Source organism: Pongo abelii, chromosome 12 (assembly GCF_028885655.2).
Source record: "Pongo abelii isolate AG06213 chromosome 12, NHGRI_mPonAbe1-v2.0_pri, whole genome shotgun sequence".
Classification (NCBI taxonomy): Eukaryota; Metazoa; Chordata; class Mammalia; order Primates; family Hominidae; genus Pongo; species Pongo abelii.
In genome coordinates this window covers 26,570,729-26,591,178 of record NC_071997.2, presented here as the reverse complement: position 1 = coordinate 26,591,178, position 20,450 = coordinate 26,570,729, and the positions used below count along the sequence as shown (strand labels likewise).

The 20,450-nt window shown below is 42.8% G+C and overlaps 1 protein-coding gene across 5 annotated transcripts in view; it reads left to right on the top strand.

Moving 5' to 3' along the window:
• Window positions 1-14,202: 14,202 nt before the first annotated feature.
• Window positions 14,203-20,450, top strand: part of TMEM131 (transmembrane protein 131) — a 241,469-nt gene continuing 235,221 nt past the window's right edge. For 2 of the 5 annotated variants that reach the window (XM_063713349.1, XM_024242527.3), the window contains exon 1: window positions 14,204-14,742. In XM_063713349.1, the coding sequence (XP_063569419.1) occupies window positions 14,556-14,742 (187 nt within the window). In that variant the 5' untranslated portion in view covers window positions 14,204-14,555. Of the gene's footprint in view, window positions 14,743-20,450 lie in introns of all 5 variants that reach the window. The other 3 variants (XM_024242528.3, XM_024242530.3, XM_054547227.2) reach the window with 3 other exon arrangements.

Below are 20,450 nucleotides of genomic sequence, written 5' to 3'. Positions count from 1 at the left end.
GAGACACACAATACGGCTTATGGAAGGCCTCTTCTCAACTGCACGTGAGAAGCACAAGGTGTGTGGAGGGTAGACAGTGAGACTTTGTGGTCAGGCGGGCCTATGTCTGAATGGAACTGAGACAGGGATGTTAAATAACTTGCCCAAAAGCACACAGCCAGTGAGGCAGGAAGCCAGTATTAAACCTCAGGCAAATCTCAGGGGAATTATGCTGAGGGAGAAAAAAAAGCCAATCCTAAGAGGTCACATGCTGTCTAATTCCATAACATTCTTGTGTAACATTCTTGAAATTACGAAATTATCAAAATGGAGAATGGGCTCCAGGTCAGAGGGGTAGGGAGGGAGGTGGCTGAAGCCATAGCAGGGTACGATGAGAAGTCCCGTGGTGATAGAACAGGTCTGGGTTTTGATTGTGGTGGTGATGTGATACCGAAATCTATGTGTGATACAGTTGCACAGAATTAAATACACACACACACACACACGAATGTATTAAAGCTGGTGGAATCTGAAAAAGCTCTGTGGATTGTTCCAATGTCAATTTCCCGGTTTCAGTAGTGTTCAGTAGTATGCAAGATATTACCCCTGGGTGAAACTGAATGAAAGGTTCACAGGATTTCTGTTTTTATTTCTTACAACTGTGCATGAATCTATAATTACTTCAAAATAAAAAGTTAAAAACCAACCAAACAAAAAGCAACTCAGGCAGTTGTAGGCTTGAGCCTAAGCCTTAACCATGATGTAGGGCCAGTAGCTGTGAAACTTTTATGAATCAAGAGATTTTTTAATTAAACAATATAATATTTACCAATTTCTATTATTCTGCAATGTTCTCTTTACCTTTTTAATGCACAAGGAAAATAAATCTAATTTAAAATAGCTTTCAAATGCGTGTATTGAGTATTTTGTCTAAACCCTTACTTTCTCATAATATAGCCCACATAAAACATCCCGATTCAACATAAGGGGAGAAAACAGCTTCTAAAATATCTGCATTTCTTTCATACGTCCCCATTAAAATACAAACTTCTATAGATAGAAAAGTAATCAGGAAGCAAAAGCTTTAAAATAATCCTTGGCCAGGTGTGGTGATTCATGCCTGTAATCCCAGCACTTTAGGAGGCCAAGGTGGGCAACCCCGTCTCTATTAAGAATACAAAAATTAGCCAGGTATGGTGGCGCCTGCCTGTAATCCCAGCTCCTGGGGAGGCTGAGGCAGGAGAATCACTTGAGCTGGGAGGCAGAGGTTGCAGTGAGGCGAGATTGCGCCACTGCACTCCAGCCTGGGCGACAGCAAGACTCCGTCTCAAAAAATAAAAAAATTAGAAAAAATAATCCTCATTGTCCAGCACCATGGACTGAACTGTCCATGTAACACTCGCGTGTTTCTACTGCATTTGTGGAAGGCTGTAGGGAGAAAGGAGTGCCTTTGCTCAGCGTACCTTCTACAAATGTCCCCCAAATCCATAGTAAAAGTAACATCCCTTTTGTTCACCTTTAGTTGTTTAGATTTTTCTGAAATTTTACATTTTAGGCTCTGGAGGATACTATATCGTATGTACAGCAACAATCTGCGCAAACTGCTATGCTTAATTGTGGGAAAATATATTTTTAAACAAGCATTTATGAAGCAAATTTGAGATAACACAGGATGGTGACCTGGCTCTGCAGAGACCACAGGCAAGGAGGCAGAACAGTCCGGCAAGACTGTGATCCAGGAATGCAAACCTGGGCCTGAGAAGGAGGAGGGGAAATTAATTCCCCCAGAGAAGCCTGGGAGCCCTGGGGAACCCAAGAGCAGGGAAAGGACCAGCTCGACCCATGAACTCCTGGGAAGAGCTGGAGAGCCAAGATCCTCTTGGCCCCAAGCAAGGCAGCTTAGGGACAGTCACAGGGCACAGGCCTGGGGGGCCGCACCAGCAGCTCTGGAAAACCTGGCTCTCTTTCACTTACTCTGCCTGCCCCTTCTCCCTTCCTGTAATAGGAAGAGATTGCTTGAGAAAAAAATTAAATAATATTTTCATTGTAAATTTGAGAATTTATCAATGAGAAACATTTTCTGCTCTTGGGCCTCAGGCAGCTGCATGGTCTGCATCCCAGGACCTGGGTGCCAGGTGATAATAACAAGAGCTTTGATGGGTATGGTGCCAGAGCAGAGCGCAGGAGAGGATGACTTGAGCAAAGATTTGACATGTAGTTCATTTCCCTTTCCTGCTTTTTAGTGTTTGCATTTGATTCCAGACTTTCCTATTAAGTACCTGTAATCCCAGCACTTTGGGAGGCCAAGGTGGGAGGATCACTTGAGTTCAAGAGTTCAAGACCAGCCTGGGCAACACAGTGAGACCCCTGTCTCTGTTAAAATAAATAAAAATTAGCTGGGTGTGGTGGGTGTACTTGTAGTACCAGCTACTTGGGAGGCTGAGTTGGGAGAATCAGTGAGCCATGATGGCGCCAGTGCAGTCCAACCTGTGCAACAGAGCAAACCCCGTCTCAAAAACACAAAACATAAAAGGGGTAGGGGAAATAGACTTTCCCATTAATTTCTGATGAACCCCAAAATGGATTACTGTTGGTGATTTTATAGCCTCCAGCAGTCAGTGCAAAGACTTTCAGATTCCTACGTGTGAGACTTAGGCCTGGTGGGTATAATATGTGGGGGAATCGGCCAAGCTCACAGTGATCCTCTCACTGCCCTTGTTACCTACAGGAATAGAAGAGCACCCAGGGCTGTGGGTGCAATGAAATACTCCACCCTCAGCCCCACCCCCTCCCAAACACAGTAGGTGGGCCCTGCCTCTACTTCCTGCAACTGAAAATGAGTCTGAAATTCTGGTTCTGTCCGTTCTGTGCAGACTGCAGCTGACATGTTTTATGCCATGGGGATGGAGTAACAGGAACACACATCTTCAGGGACAGGACTGAAGCTGATGAGAGGCACATAGAGAAAAAGTGTCCTCAGAGACATTCCTCTTCCAAGTGTTATCCTTTTCTGGGACCCAGCCACAGCCCCCTTCTCAGGTCTCCATGGCACACTTCCTTTTCCTCATGATAATGTCTACCTTTCTGGCCAATCTGGTCTGAGTTCGTTTTCCTCACCTTCCAAGGAAGTGTCCTGCTGAATAGTGGTGGAGTCTGCAGGGCCAGCGACTGTGCTGTTTTGCTCAGCACTGTATCTCCTATGCTATTACATCTCCTGGCATGTAACAGGGGCTCAGTGACGGAGTTTTGCTCTTGTCGCCCAAGCTGGAGTTCAGTGGCAAAATCTCGGCTTACTTCAACCTTCGCCTCCTGGGTTCAAGCAATTCTCCTGCCTCAGCCTCCCAAGTAGCTGGGATTACAAGCACCCACCACCATGCCAGGCTAATTTTTGTATTTTTAGTAGAGATGAGGTTTCGCCATGTTGGCCAGGCTTGTCTCAAACTCCTGACCTCAGGTGATCCACCTGCCTCAGCTTCCCAAAGTGCTGGGATTACAGGCATGAGCCACCACATCAGGCTGACACAGAGATTTTTTAAAACTAACCTTGAAGTAAAAACACACCACTTTAGCCATATTTAATTCAACAAAAACGTTATTAGCTTTCGCCCACACAAGGGGTGGGGGTGTTTACAGAAGAATGTAGAGATAATCGGAGCTATCTTAGAGGCTTCCTACCATACCCTTCAAGGCACTTGGCAAAGAAAGCAACCTCAATCTCATATATATATATATATATATATATATGTCTATATATATATATATATGTCATTGGAACTACATATATAGTTTCATATATATGTAACTATACATCTATTTATACATATATGTAACTACGAAACTATATATGTATGTAACTACATATATATAAAGTCTAGTTTCAGTGGCATCCATGGAAATGCTGAGCAACCAGTTCTTGGCAGGGTGGGGCTCAGGGCACTTCTGTAGCAAAAGTTCATAGACAGTCGTGTAAGCTTCACATTTTACATAATTCAGACTCATCTTCAACGTCCATATTTCTTGGAGAAAATGTTCAAGAGAATCTGGTTGGGCCAATGTGGGAAAGGAGTCCATGGCCAATTAACTATGGCAGGGAAGGCAAGACCATGAAGAACAAGCCTGTGTGCCGCAGATCTACCGCTGTGGGCAGGGGAGCCGTGCTCTCAGAGGGAGAACAAACGGGTGATGCACCAGACTTCACCCTGGTGATGCTTACAGCCTGCATCTCTGATAGGAAGGGGCTGGCAGCAGCTAGAGCTGAGAGCAGGCTGCTCAAGGGAGAGGAGCTGTGATGAAAGCAGGGGCCTCAGGAGGCAGGGAGGTGCATTTCCAGCAGCTCTCAGGTCATATCCTAGGCCCGTGTTTGGCTCAGGCTAATGCCTCACACGCTTCTGCCTGCCTCAGAGACATCAAAAGTCTGTGCGTACCATGTTAGTGAACAAACGAACTTTAGTGTCCTACCAGGGTCTCAGACTAACCAGAGAAGAGGAAATTAGCTCAGAGCTGGACTCAAGCCTTCTGTGCTAACCTCTACAAGCAATCATGGCCTCAGGAGGCTCCTGAGCACTGTCTCTTTAGAGGACAAGAGCAGGTGGTCCTGAGGTCCCAGTAGATGCTGCAAAGCATGGGCACCATTGGCTGCCACTGCGGGCTAAGATTGCTTGATTCAGACGTTTGGCAACAGTGAAAATTCTGTGGAGGAAATATTTCCTAGGGCCTGATGCACCCTCAGGCAGGCCCCACCTGCACCAGCAACGGGCTAAGATCCTTGCTAGCCATCTCTAGTGGAGCTTCATCTAGATCTGAAGTAGCTGTAGGCCCATCATTGCTTCTTTTGTCTTTTTGAACTTTTTATTATGGAAAGTTCCAAGCGTACCTGAAGTAGAGGGACTAGAGAGACTAACATAATGAACTTCCATGCGCTGATCACCCAGCTTCAACAATCACCAACTCATGGCTGATCCTCTTTCATCTATAGCCCTGCCCACTCTCCCCACCCACCCTGCAGATTATTTAGAAATAAATCTCATTATATCATTTGATTCACACTTCAGTATATATTTCTGAAAGATAAAACAAATTTTAAAAATCTTTAAAAACATCTACAAAATCCAAAACAGCCATTATTACATCTAAGATGATTAATAATTCTCATCAGAAGTATAGTAGAGGCTGTGCTTCATGGCTCATGCCTGTATTCCCAGCACTTTGGGAGACTGAGACAGGAGAATTACTTGAGGTCAGGAGTTTGAGACCCATCTGGGAAAGAAAGCAAGACACACCCCTCCCAATATCCCTATGACCCATCCCCCACCCAACACACACAAATTTAGCTGGGCTTGGTGGTGCATGTCTGTAGTCCCAGCTACTCAAGATGCTGAAGTGGAAGGATTGCTTGAGTCCAGGAGCTCAAGGCTACAGTGAACCGAGATCATGCCACTGTACTCCAGCCTGAGTGACAGAGCAAGACTCTACGAAAGGAAGGAAGGAAAGGAAGGAAAGGAAGGAAGGAAGGAAGGAAGGGGAGGTAGGAAGGAAAAAAGGAAGGGAGAGGAGGAGGAGGGAAGGAGGGAAAGGAGGGAGGGAGGAAAGATCAAAGGGAGAGAGGGAGGGAGGGAGGAAGGAAGGAAGGAAGGAAAAAAAATCAGTATTCAAATATTCCCTGTTACTGCTTTTCTTAATACATAGACTAAAAATTAAAATTTCAATTTCCCCAACTGCTTTTAAAAACATTCATATTTCATTGGTGACTATAACAAAAATGTATAAAGCCAACAAACAAAAATGTATAAATGATAAAAACTTAAATCTGCTCTTTACAACTTGATAATTCATGAGAAAATGAAAATAGTTTCCATCCTTTCTCAGGCTGCTGTTTTTTATTTGTCTAAGAAGAAAAGAAAATATGTCAAAGCCTGTGGTAGTCACTAGGGCTGTTCACAGATGGGCCCACTTATTTCCCTCCAGCCAATGGGAAGATTGAACTTCCCCGGTACCTTGAAGTTTGTGTGGTCACATGACTTGTTCTGGCCAATGAGTGTGAGTGGAAGTGATGAAACGGCAGTTCTTACCAGAAAATTTAAATTGACATTAGGAAACCCTCCATAACCCTCTTTTCTTTCTGCTACAAGTGACCCAAGTTACTCCACTAGCCAGGATCCTGGATGAACATGTTGTGGGAGAGAAAAAAACAAATTGTTGTGTTAAGCCATTGAGATTTGGAGGTTCTTTATCATCATAGCATAACTTGGCCTACCCTGACCTGTAGAAAGTGGCTAGGCTTAAGTTTGTGATTTCAGGGAAGTCCAAGCTATGGCTAATAACCTTTCAATGTCAGTCCTCTTGAGGAATCATCTCATTCACCTCTTATGATATTACTGTATCATATTACTGCTATCATTTTACTAGAGGAGTAGAATTTTAATTCTGTAGTCTTCAACATTATTATGAGATTAAAACAATAATTATAAGAGTGCCCTGCCAAATAAAATACCAAAGATATATACAACTTTAATTAAATGGACCTGAAGACGAAACAAAAGACGAGACCCTGGCCTGGAAGTCATGTCTCTGCCCTGCCATGGTCTTGGATAGGTTTCTTCATTTCTGGGCCTCAGTTTTCTTTTTTATAATAATGGTTATTATTATAACAGTGACATTGTTGAATATCTGCCATTTGCTAGGTAATTCCATGGTACTTTAGTTTATTCAATTCTTACAACTAATCTTCAGTAGTTATTTTTACCCTTTTTTAAAAACGTGAAACTGTGGAAACTGAAGTTTAGACAGGCTGAGTAATTTGTCAAACCATAGCTGGAAGTGGAGGGGATACTTCCAAAGCCAGACTCAAATAAATATTTAAGATTCATTTCTCGTTCTAAAATCCTATGGCTATTTTGGTGTAAGATGATTCACAAGAAGCAAAATTATATTGTCAAAATGAAAATCATATTTACTCCACCAAGAAGAGCAGTTCTCGCACTGGCAATCATATTTTCCAGTGTGATAGAACACATATTTTATGGAGATTAAAGACTTTTGCCTGCATAAAATATGAAAGGGCTTCGAAGCATCAAACTTTTATGACAGTGCATGGTAACCATGGTTAAAATAATGTATTGTATTATTGAAAATTGCAAAGAGAGTAGATTTTCAGTGTTCTCACCACAAAAAAGAATGTATGTGAGGTATTGCATATGTTAATTAGCTCAATTTAGCCATTCCACAACATATACATATTTCAAAACATCCTGTACACAATAAATATATACAATTATTGTTTGTTAATTTAAAAAATTAGTTTTAAAAACTTTAGGACTGAATACAGATGCTCACCGTAATGTAGACTAAAGGTGAAACAAAATTATTCCCCTTGAGATTTTGCACAGACTATTTCTTTGCTAACATTTTTAAGAATAATTCAAACACTTGTTAATTCATGGTCCTAAAGACATCTGACCAGCCATGGTGTGTGGTTTTAAAATATCAGATTTATTTTATTTATTTATTTATTTTATTTTTATTTTTTTGAGATGGGAGTTTTGCTCTTGTCACCCAGGCTGGAGTGCAGTGGTGCAATCTCAGCTCACTGCAACCTTTGCCTCCTGGGTTCAAGCGATTCTCCTGCCTCAGCCTCTCAAGTAGCTGGGATTACAGGCATGCACCACCACACCCGGCTAATTTTGTAATTTTTTTTTTAGTAGAGACGGGATTTCACTATGTTGGTCAGACTGGTCTTGAACTCCTGACCTCAGGTGATCCACCCACCTCGGCCTCCCAAAGTGTTAGGATTATAGGCGTGAACCACTGCATCCAGCCTATCAGATTTAAAATACTAAATTTAACTTGTTAAAGTACCAGAAATTAAAGTAATAACATTTAAAGGAAGTAGAATTTACCTTCTGGAAAACACTGCACAGGTATGTGTGTGCGCTAGCTGTGATGCCTGCCCTCATACCACCCTGCAGAGGCCATGCAAAATGGCCAATTCTCAATTCTTCATTTAGGGAACTCACACTAGACTTGGCAGAGAGAATTGTGTCTCTCCTACTTTATATTTGTCTCTGCAATTGTCATTATTTTACTGTTTTAATTTTTTCATTGTTTCTGGTATTTATCTGCATCTTGAATATGTTGATCTTTGCCTTTACTTACTATTGCTGGGAATTTTACAGTTACAAGCAATTAAATAATAGGGAGAGGGAGAAACACAAACATCCCTCAATACATTGTTCAATGGCCTTTTTTTCCCCTGAATGGCTTTCCATGGCTGTTAGTTTCCACCAAGCAATGCAATATTAAGTACAATTGAATGACGGGTGAGGCAGGCTTCTTTAATAATGGTGTTTAGGAACATTCAGAAACTCAGGGCAGCCTAAAAATCAACTTTAAAGTACTTATCAGTACTAGAGAGGACAATGGTAAGGGGAGGTGGAAGGAACAAGAAAAATACTAGGGTATTATTTCCTTCCTTTTAATTGAAAGACTACCAAACCACATGACATTTTTCAAAAGTCACAAGATTAACAATTAAATGTTGCAGGAGAGAAAAAAGTCAGAGTGGCGCTGGAGCCTGTTGTGGAGGAGTTGAAAGGGCAGGCCAAGATTTTGATTCATGTTAAACTTGGCTGTTTGTCCCAAAAACATTTCTAAAGAATGCCAGAAAGATAAGTATAAGCTTATAAACTGTGTCAGTCAGCTTGGAAGGAAAATATTGAACAAACCCATCATTAATTCTCACATCTAAATCCAGTATGTTTATTAGTAAAGGTATATATGTGTTGTGGTAGTGGTCATTGATGAGACCTTAGTTCATGCAGATTTAGAAATTGCAAAGGAATCTAGTTTTCTTGAGGAATATATGAATAAGGATCTTCAAATATGGGATCCACATTGATACAGAGCTCGGCCCACCTGCTCAGAAGCTACTACCCTCATTCTGCTGCATGAACCTGACTGAGGTCTATTTGCCTTACCCTAGGTTACCATAATTTACCACTAAGTTGAACAGACTTAAACCTTAGGATTCGTGAGCTGACTTCTTTTTAAGAATAACACCCAGGGAAACCTCCCAAGGAATAAGGGACACAGGAGACAAAATGAGAAGGTTACACTTCATCTTGAATAAGACAGACAAGACACCATATTCCTTCTTACTCGCTTAACTGCTGTGGGCTTCAGACTAGATGGAAGAGACAGAGAACTGAAAATAAAGAAAAATCAGTTAAAGAACTTAAAAAGGCTGGGTAAATAAAGAAATGAGTAGAACCCAGAGTTGCCTTCATTTAATACTCCTCCTCTTTCCTCCTTTGATTGATTTCTTCCTATTCTACCATATTTTGTATATGTCTGTCTTATCTACCAGATTTTAAGCTCCCTGGAGGAGAAGGACTATGTCTTCATGATCTTTATCTTTTAGTTCTGTTCATTCATCCATTCATCTATCCTTTCATGTAATAACTGTTATTGAGTGCCCAATATATGCCAATACTGTAGAAGCTTGGAATACATCAGTGAGCAAAATGAATGGGTGGAAAGATTGGTAATAACAATACATTTAATGAGTAAGTAAAGTATATAGTATTATAGAAAGTGATAAATGTCATGGGGGGAAAATGAGTGCAAGGTAAGGAGGATTGGGACTTGAGGGTAGGTGTAATAAGCTGCAGTATTAACACTGGTGATCACGGTATGCTTCGCCAAGAAAATCATAACTGAGCCAAGACTGAGAGGAAGCATGACAGTGAGCCCAGCAGAGAACCAGGGAGAAGGGGGTGGGGAGAAAGCACTTCAGGTGGAGGGCTAGAACATAGACCCTGGAGTAGAAGCATTCCTGATATGTTCCAGGAACAAAATGGTGGTCATTTCAGCTGAAACAGACAGAGCCTGGAGGAATCCAGGAGGAATGGAAAGACCGGGACAAGCCAAATCAGGGAAGCTTTTACCCTGAGATGGGTATTCAAATATTCCCTGTTATTGCTTTTTTTAATATACAGTCTCTAAAAATTAAAATTTCAATTTCCCCAACTGCTTTTAAAAACATTAAGCAGGCCACTGCAGGATGTGAACATTGAGAGACGTGACATGTCTTATGTTTTAAATGGATCATGCTGGCTGTCAGGTTGACAATAGACTATAAAAGTACAAATTTATGTCAAAATATAAAGCAAAGCCCAACAAAACTAAAAAAAAAAAATCAAAGATGAGTTTATATACTGCCAGGCGTGGATGTAAACACACCAGTGAAAAAGTTCACTGAGCAACTCATGAATTAGGAAAAGTCAGGGTTTTTTAAGTGTGAGAAAGAGAGAAGGGAGTTTGGAGGTTATGCGAATTAAGGGCTGGAAAGTAGTGCTCTGGATAGGTTGGAATAGTGTTGATAAAACATGTCCCTTTGTTAACTGGACAGAAAGGAGTCTTTGGTTAGGTCTAACAAGGGTCTGGTACAGGGGTCACTCAAAGTTCACAGTCCTTGATCTGCTTCAGTTGGTTAGAACCAGTTGTGGTACAGCATAGCATTCCGTTTTGATATCTACTATGCAAGTGCTGTAAGTGGAAAATTTTCTCTTACAGGTGGAAGCAGGGAAACCTGTTAGGAGGCTCTTGCAGAAATCCAGGCAGCGGATGACAGGGCTCATACCAGAGTGGAGTAGTGCAGGTGGTGAGAAGCAGTTAGATTTGGGTACATGTGGAGATGGTAAAAGAATGACTCCCAGGTTTTTGGCCTGTGCAACTGGATGGTTGGAGTTGCCCTGGAGATAGGAAAGGCTGTGGGTGGAGCATGTTTGCGGGGGAAGATTTGGAGTTCATGTGAGTTTAAGACACCTCCATTATACACCTGAGTGGGAATAGCAATAGAGACAGTGAGGTCTGGCTGGTGACATGAAGTGGGGACCTGAAAGTGTATAGATGGTGTTGAATGGCAGGATACCAGGGGCATTCACCTATGCAGCAAAGGAGATAGAACCCTGGAAAGCCCAACAGTTTACTCCCTCCTAGTTCCAGTTTTAATTCATAGAAGGCATTCTTGCACACCTCCTTAAGTATTTTGTGGAATGAAGTGGCGGTATCAATGGATCAAGGATCTTCGTGCCTAATGTGGTGTTTTGAAAAGAGTGAGTGCTCACTAACAGCTACTTTTGACAGTCTCCTATGTCCCAGACAGTAGTCTATATGCTTCACAAACCTATATGCTTAATCTCCCCAAATTTGTATCATAATCCCCATTTTTACAGATTAGGGATCTGAGGCCAGAAAAGTCATTTGCTCAGCATCATATAGCTAGTAAAGGCAGGGATGGGATTTAAGTTCAAATTTGCCTGAGTCTCTTAAAATTCTGCCTTGAATGGTAAATTACTAACCTGCATAGAGAGCAAAATGAATAGAAAGTGAGGAGTCCCAAAAGCTCGTAGTTCCCGGCATATATCACTGTGCAACAGTCTTCAATCTTTAGCCTGTATCAGAATCACCTGGATGCCTTGTTTAAACAGATTGTTGGACCTCAACCCAGAATTCCTGATTCCACAGGTCTGGGATTTGGCCTGCTAATTTGCATTTCTAACAGGTTCCCAGGTGTTGCTGCTACAGCTGGTCTGGGGATGACACCTTGAGAACCACTGGTTTAGCGAGTTTTCCTTGACTCTGCCAGCTAATACCTCCACCTGCCAAATGGCCAGGTCTCTCCAATTTCCAAAAGGGAAAAAGAGAAAAGTTCACAACTAATCAGAACTACTTGAGAGTCCTTAGTGTGATGGTTCCTTCAATTTTAACTCCTAGTTCTCTCCTGAGACACATGAGGGTTGGGGAGTGGGGGTAGAGGATCATAGGGTGATGGTGGTTCCATGCCAGGTTCTCTCTAACACAGTTTGCCATGCTGTCTAGCAAAACGTCTTTCACTGTTAGACTCTCAGTGGTCTCATTGTCCTTTCCTGGGAGGAAAGTTCCATCATCACCCCTCCTGTTCCTAGTGTCCCTCAGGCACAGGGGAGGGTTCAGGTATGGTAGGCCTTAAAAGTCTACCCAACTATTGGGAGGGCCCCTTTAAGAACAAGAATACAAGCTTATAAATACACAATTAGGTTCAGGGACTTGGAAGGAACTTGTGCAAGAGAGGGGGCCCTGCGGCTTAAGCCTCATTAGCTGCATGGGAAATCGAACTCTGATCAAACATGCCTGTATACGTCTAAGATCCAGTTACAGACAGGTGCAAGTTATTTCCCATGGAGCTGCTGAGCCTCGGGCTAACCAGGGGATGTGGCTGATTGCTGTGTAAGAGAACCTGAGCACTTCATGGTTGGAAAGGCTTGTTTGTCCTGAATCTGGCCATGGGGGAAGGGCTGCTGACTCGCAGAGCTGGCACGTTGGAGGCTAAGCAAAAGCGCTCAGTTACATATCCTTGGGTTTGATCTCTTCCGTGAGTCAAAAACCTTCCAGAAATCTCTTGCCTCAGACATTTTAAACGCCAACTTAGAGATAATTATTCCTATTTCATTACATCAAAATAAAATTGGACTATTCAATTTTAAGGCTAATACTCAAAAAAGTAAAATTGCTTATTATTTATTTTTTGAGACGGAGTTTTGCTCTTGTCGAGGGTATAGTGCAGTGGCGCGATCTTGGCTCACTGCAACCTCCACCTGCCGGGTTCAAGCGTTTTTCCTGCCTCCGGAGTAGCTGGGATTACAGGCATGCACTTCCACGCCCGGCTAATTTTTGTATTTTTTAGTAGAGACGGGTTTTCACCATGTTGGCCAGGCTGGTCTCGAACTCCTGACCTCAGGTGATCCGCCCACCTTGGCGGGATTACAGGCGTGAGCCACTGCGCCCTGCCCTAAAATTGCTTTTTAAAATTAGGGTAAGGTCATATTTAAATATATATTAATTTATGAATAAATTTAAGTGCTTGCTTGACACAGGGGACTACTTCATAGAATAGATTCTGGAGTTCCTTTTGTCTTTCTGAAACCTTATTTTTCTATCTAGCTTATTCTCAGACGTACTGTGGGCAGACTTGGCCTTACACATATATCGACTCACTCAACAAATACAGCTGAGGAAAGAAAGTAAAATGTCTCTGGGCTAGGAGCTGGGAGGAAATTACTAAGATGAGTAAAGAAGGACCCCCTCCAAGAGCTTAAATTAAGTCTTGGAGACAATAGCCATGCGCACCAAGAAGCTCAACCTAAGATGAAAAGCGCATCTAAGAGGCGCGAGATGGCTCGCGCAGGAAACTGTCTTAAGAATTTTTCCGGGCCCAGCATAGTGGCTCACGCCTGTGATCCCAGCACTCTGGAAGGCCGAGGAAGGCGGACTGCTTGAGCCCAGGAGTTCGAGACCTGCCCGGCCAACATAGTGAGACAGCGTCTCTTAAAAGAAAAAGAAAAATTGGCGTGGCGTGGTGGTGGGTGCCTGTAGTCCCAGACCGCACCACTGCACTCCAGCCTGAGCGGCAGAACCAGACCCTGTCTCAAAAATAAATAAATAATTAAAAAATAAAACAAAAAAAAAAGAATTCTTCCTCGAGAGAGGAAGCCGGCTACTGGATATTCTAAAGAGCAGTCTGTCTGCCCCTGCCTTCTCCATCCAGAGTCACTGACGCTTTCTGCACACAAGGTGTTCCGCGCCAATGTGGGCACAAGCCAAGGCAAGAGGACTCCATCAAGCGCCCCCTGGGTACCATGATTTGGAAGACCCAAGGATGAGTTCAGCGGGCCACCATCCTCAAGGAAGCACCAACCAGAACTGAGTCAGGCCCGTGGTATTCTCGACGTCAAAGCGGCCGAGAGGTGGGGGTGCCACCAGGAGGAGTCACTGGAACGGACCTTCCGCGCTCGTCTCGCGGTCTGGATGCGCACTCACAACCCTGGAAGGCTCCAGCACTGTATGGCAGAGCACGGAGGATTGTCCAGGCGCCGGAGAAGCGGCCAAGCCTCCCAGCGTCCCGCAACTCCGCCCCTGCCCCGCCCACGCAATGCGGCGGCTGCGCGGCGAGGCCGCCCCGTCTCCACGTGATTGCCGTCACCGCCTCCGCGAAGCAGAAGCAGCCATCATAAGTCCTGGCAGCTGGACCTGGGCCTGCCTCCCTCCTCTTCCTGCGCCGTGCAGCGGTAACGGGCTGTGGTTGTTCTGTCCTGGTTCTGTCTGGCCGTGAAGCCGCAGGCCTCCGAGAGCGGGACGACGAGGTGGGGCCCAGGGGCTCCGGGGCGCACAGACTGACCGCCGGACAGCCCAGGTGTCGGCACAGCGTGGGCGGTGCCCAGAGCCGCGCCCCGCCCCTCGCAGGCCGGCGCTCAGGGCCCGCGGTCCGTGCCCGTTTCCAGTATGGCCGCCCGCCGCGCCTGACCCGCGGCCTCTCCGCTCCGACTGCTTGTAGGCGATGCCCAGGCAAAGACCGTGACTGACACTCTCGCTCACACGCACGCACGGACCCAGGCCCACGCCCGGAGATCGAGCCCTGGGCTTGCAACCGTTGTCGCCCCCGGCGCCGCGGCCAGAGCCCGGACCACGGCTTCCGCGCCGCCGCCGCCTCGCCGAGAAGGGCCGCGCCGGACCTGGAGCGCGGCGGCCCCCGGCCGGCAGGGATGGGGAAGCGGGCGGGAGGAGGAGCAACCGGAGCCACCACCGCCGCCGTCTCCACGTCCGCCGCGGCCGGGCTGGAACCTGCGGCCGCCCGTAGCGGGGGCCCGCGGAGCGCGGCCGCCGGCCTCCTAGGAGCTCTCCACCTGGTGATGACCCTCGTAGTGGCTGCGGCGCGGGCCGAGAAGGAAGGTGGGTGTCCCCCGGCGGCGTCCCTGCGGCGGGGCTGTCATCCCGCTCTCGCGGAGGCCGGGCGGGCTGGGCCGGGAGGAAGAGCCGCGGCCGGGGCTCCGGCGCGAAGTTGGGCGGTCGGGTACCGTCCCGAGCCAGGACCTCGCGGCGCCCGCCGCACGGAGTGGCCCTCGCTCTCCGTGATTCCTTCCCCTGCCTTCCCCCTGTCTCCTGTCACTGCCATTTCAAAACTTCCTGAGTTCTCGTACGTTCTTGCCACTTGGCCCGCTAGGTAGGAGGGGCATATTTTTTGGCTTTATTACGGCTAATAGGTACATTTTAGGACACTTCTGTTTTCTTGGTTGCGGTTGGTTGCATGCAGACAGAGCTTACTTTAAAATGTGGTAAAAATAGCGAGACACAGCTTACAAAATTTCACTTTGAATTTGTTCAGACATTTCTTCGAGGGGAATCTTGGTCCTGTAGCTTCCTCCTTTAATGTCTCTGCGTTATTGATGACTTTATTATTAGACCTAAATACAATTCCATTTAACTCTTTAGTAAGCTGTTGAAAGCCTGTTTACATTTCTTATTTTAAAATACGTGATTCGGTGCCTTTATCTTTGATATGAAAGCCTTTAAAAATAAACGTGAAGTTGCCAGCTTGCAAGCGTTTATCTATAATTTACAGTTAAGGGCTGGCCCCTATTTTAAAAATCTCATTAGTATTGTACTGCTGCAAAACGGGTACTTGGACAGGGTCAAAAATTATTTTGTAATCTCGAAGACCAAATCAGTGTAATTTCATCTACACTACCTCTTTTTGAGCCAAGGGACGTGTGAATGGTCACAGAGCCCTCGTGAAGAATTCACTAAGTGAATAGTTTAAAAAAAAAAAAAACTACGCAAAACTTGTTAGTTTAGCATTGCACATGAAACTGCCCGTACAAGAAAACAATTTCTTGCCCCGGTAACTTTAGAGTTAACATTCTACTTTATGACTAAAGTCACTTGCTTTTTATTGTTATTGAAGGTAAAAGCAAATACAAACCAAATTAGTATTAAAGTGCAAATGTGCTTCAATATACTGTTTCTTTTATTTTTGTCCACATTACATTCCCTTATTTAACTCTCTAAGCAACCTTAGTCTGGGTTAACATTGGTGGAAATTATTCAAAGAATTGCCGTCTATAGAAAGGATTAATTGATGGAAGCAAAATTATTTCCAGAATAAAATATTGCCGCTTTAGGACTAGTCAGTCCTGGGGTTGTCATAATACATCATTGGCCACAGATCTGCAGTTAGTTGAGTATTCTTTCTTATGTGTGATCGTGGCACCTAGCATTTTGGCATGTAGTGGGTGTTCAGTGAACCCAAAATAGTGCAGTAATTTAATGGACATTTTTTGGATGGGACTTCAAGTAGATCTTGGTGGGTATTGTGTCCTTGCTTTTCTGTTCCTTTGCTTACCTTGCACAGTGCCAGACACACTGGCGCTTAGCCTTTGAGTGAATGACTGTCTTCATGCGCCCTTAGCACAGGGAAATGAAATAATGGTTGAATCTAGTAAAGCATTAAGTTTGTATTTTCCTTCTACTGCTGCTGATTTTTCCAACAGCCATTTTATATGCTAATAAAAACTTTACTCTGGGTAAAGTTAAGTAAACCTTTTGTTTGAGAACTGTCAGCCTAAAATATATTTGCTAATTTCTCATTTGCCTAGTTTATACATGTTAGTGCACCTCTCTAATACCCATAAATGTGTGTAAGGATTGGATGAGGAGAATACTTGTCAGGGTGTTAAGTATGTATTAAAGGGGTGGTTGAATCAGCCAGTGGCCTGGGTGAATCAGATATCCTTTGTGGCCCATGCTTATCTGTATGAACAATTTGTGTGTGCAGTTATCCAAGATATTAGTGGGGATGATGCTGATATAGAACATAGGCCTCTACCCATCATAAACAGATCCGGTTCTAATCAAATATTCTGTGAAGGTATCTCCAGAAATAGCTTCTCCTTTAAAACTGATCATATTCCAGTATTGTTTCTGAGTTAGTAGGGGAAAAGCAGTTTATTTTCTTACGTGATTGTGACACTGTGAGTTTGGCATCTGATGAGGCACAAATACAGTATTTGTCCTAAAAGGTACTGTTGAGTTTTTCAGCAAGTCTGGGCAGATTTCTGAAGATGGCTGAGTTCAGTTTGATCATTAACACCCGGAGGAATTTTGTGTCTATTGAAGTAGCATAAACTAGTTTAAAATTTCAAAGTTAAGATTTACCTGCAGTTTTAATGACGATTCTGCAGGTATTTTGTATGTTTGTATTTTTTTTCCTTCATTACTGTATAATTTCACTGCAAAATCTTTAAAAGACAATAAAACTCATTGTCTCCTGAAGAAAAGCCGCAGAAATAAATTACCTAATGTAGTTTTTCATGTTTGGACTTGATGTTGATTTTCTTGAGTCAGAAGCATGGACCATTCCTTGTCTTAACATCCTATATGTCTTAACTGAGCTATGGGAGTGTGCTATCACTGGTCCAGAGGAAAGGTACCTTTGAGACGGTTTTGGCTGTGATGTAAATTTTGTAAGGACTTTGAAAGAGTTTCCAGAGATAGAAGTTATTATAATCACTACAAATAACTAGTTCTAGATTGGTGGCAAGATTTTTTTCTTGAGTCTAATATCTAGATACTGAGAATAGCAAAAATGTGTGTGAGTTGTGAAAATATATTTTTAAAATATATAGTGAAAATACATGTGTGTATATATATATTAAATGTATACTTTTAGTAGTCTTTTGAATTATAAAGCAGCCCATTATGACTGGCAAATAAGACCTTTTTTAAAAAAGCATCATATATCATGTAATATAATTTCATTGTGAAGTGGGTTTTTGGAAGGCATTTATTATAAATGAGAAGCTGTAGTTTATGTATCTAGTAAATATAAATTCAAATACATTTTCAAGAATGTTTCAATCTATGACAATTTAAATTTCATTGTCACATGTTTTATTAATTGGCAATTAAATGGCAGGGTACAGTTTGACAGCCTTTATTAGGACTTATGGAATTTTTTGCCAGTGTACTATAGTTTCATGCACAAATTTTTGTTTTAAGCTGTATTTGTGACATAAGTGCAAAACACAGTACAAAACTATTTACAAAGCATATGAGAAAAGTGCATAGGACTAAAGACCACAAGAAAACAGATAAGAATCTAATAGTTTTCTAAGGGTAGCCAAATTGACTAGGAATGTTATTTACTTTTTCTTAACCAAATTATTTTTAACCTACTTATTACGCGATAATGTTAAAATGTTTTTGAAAGTGATTTTCTTAAGAGTGAGGTGTTAACCCTTTCTATGGGGTAGAGTGGGTACCTTTTAATTTAGGGCCTAGTAAATAGAATATTATTTAATAAGTGCTTCACTAATGAACGTTTGTAGCCTGCTTTTACTAAAGGCTGTTGCCTGACGGAGCATTGGAGTTTTGTAGTTGGAAAAAGTGTGTCCTCTTTTCCTCCTGCTAATGACCATTTTCCTCCTCTTTCTAATTCTTACAGTGGACCCTCATAGACATCTGCCAGAAAGATTGCTTTGGGAGTAGATGTAAACTCATCTAATTGTTACCATCCAGAGTAGCAATAAGCCAAATTACTCTTGGAGGAAAATAAAATCTTTGCTAGGTGCTTGATATTTTAGGTGTTCTCTCTCTTGCCTATATGTGACTCAAGCGCTGTGATTGGCCTTGCCAGACCAAGAGGCCCTTTTCCTACAGCTGAATTTTCCCCCACTGTCTCTTGTAAGCAGCATCTGGCATTGTTTTGGTGACTGTACTTCTCGGTTCTGGTTGTGCCCTAGCTGTCAGTTGCTGCTCTCCAATTGCCTGTTGGTTGTCTTCCTCCCAGTGTGTGTCTAGGTGCTGGTGCACACTGCATATGTCCAGGGCAGAATTATCTTGCGCCACCTCCAGTTTTCAGTTTTTTATTAATGCTATGATTATTTTGCCTGCTCCACTGGATTCAGTTTTGACCCTTCACCAAGTGGCATCAGTGCCTGTTACATCCTCTTTTGATCACTCTCCCACTGCCTTCACTATGGGGCACTGCAGCAGCCTCTCTCCTACCACCTTTCCCCATTTCTGTTCAGTCCTGCATGCTCCCTCTGAATTTGTGGTGTCTTTGTTAATCATTCATCATTCATTGTGACACCTAATTGTGTACTGCCTTGTTTAGCTACTTAAATGATTTCAGGGGTGTCATTCTTCACCTAGACTGGAATTTCTGTAGGGCAGAACCTTTGTCAACATCTGTAGTACATAAATAGCAGGCATTCAGTTTTGAATGAAAGTTTGCCTAAACTTTCATTGTAATATAATTTCATTGTGAAGTGGGTTTTTGGAAGGCATTTATTATAAATGAGAAGCTATAGTTTATGTATCTAGTAAATGTAAATTCGAATAAATTTTCAAGAGTGATTGTTTCAACCTATGACAATTTAAATTTCATAGTCACATGTTTTATCAATTGGCAATTAAATGGCAGGGTAACGTTTGACAGCCATTATTAGGACTTTTAAAATTTTTTGCCAGTGTACTATAGTTTCATGCACAAATTTTTGTTTTAAGCTGTATTTGTGACGTAGGTGCAAAACACAGTACAAAACTATTTACAAAGCATATGAAAAAAGTGCATAGGACTTTTTGTACCTGAGAACCTGGGTTGAGAGTCAGAAGTACAGGTAAAACTCAGTTCTGGTGCAGATGTCATGAGGAAGTCTGCTATAGTAGGATATTGAGTAACACCAGTTTTTTCTTCCCCACATGTTGCTTTTCCTTGTAACTAAAAGGAGTTGTATACACTTATCTAAACCATCACTTTTATAACTTCTTGATTTTAAGATTTTCAGATTCTCATAAAACCCTAATCTAGAGATCATGAAACTGAGGCTTAGAGAGGTTAAGTAATATACCCAGTGTGATAGGGCTGGTAAATAGTGGAGCCAGGATTCCATTCTAAGACATCTGTCCGTTGAGCCAAACTATGTAACCCCAAATGAGCACTTCAGGAATTAGATTTTGTTATATTGTACCAAATGCAAAAAGAACAGACTTGACAGTTCATGCAAAACCCATGTATTAGTATTCAAGTAAAATGTACTTTTTTTTTTTTTTAAACAGCCACAAGCTTTCATATCACTTTCTTTTGACTTGTTAACAGTTTAAGTAATCACAGGCCATTCTGGATCATGAAGGTTCTTAAAAGGAAACCAGTGAGTGGATAATACAGGGAAATGAATATTTGGTATTGGAAGCTACTGTCTCTTTGTTCTTGATGACTTAGATACCTGATTGTATTGCTAAGGTTAAGCAATATTGCCTTCTGTAGATACTGCTTAGCTCCAGACTGGTGTGAAGAGTTAGTCTAGACTTGTGGAATATTCTCAGAAGCTGGCCCTGGATTAACAGAAACTGGAGATAATGCAAGGGCTGGTAGTGGCATTTGCCTCGGTGGGCAGAAATCTCTCGCAGACTTCCATTAGAGGTCCAAGGGCTCCAGAAGCAGTTCAAAGGTGCTTTGTTCTTATTAGGGCATTTTGGAATTAGGTGGTCATTTGTTCTCATATGTAGTTCCAAATCTGTTTTTGTTGTTGTTGTTGTTTTTTAATTCCCATGTGATTACTTTTAAAACCACAGTTGGAAGGTTTCTAGAAAGCCTTTGC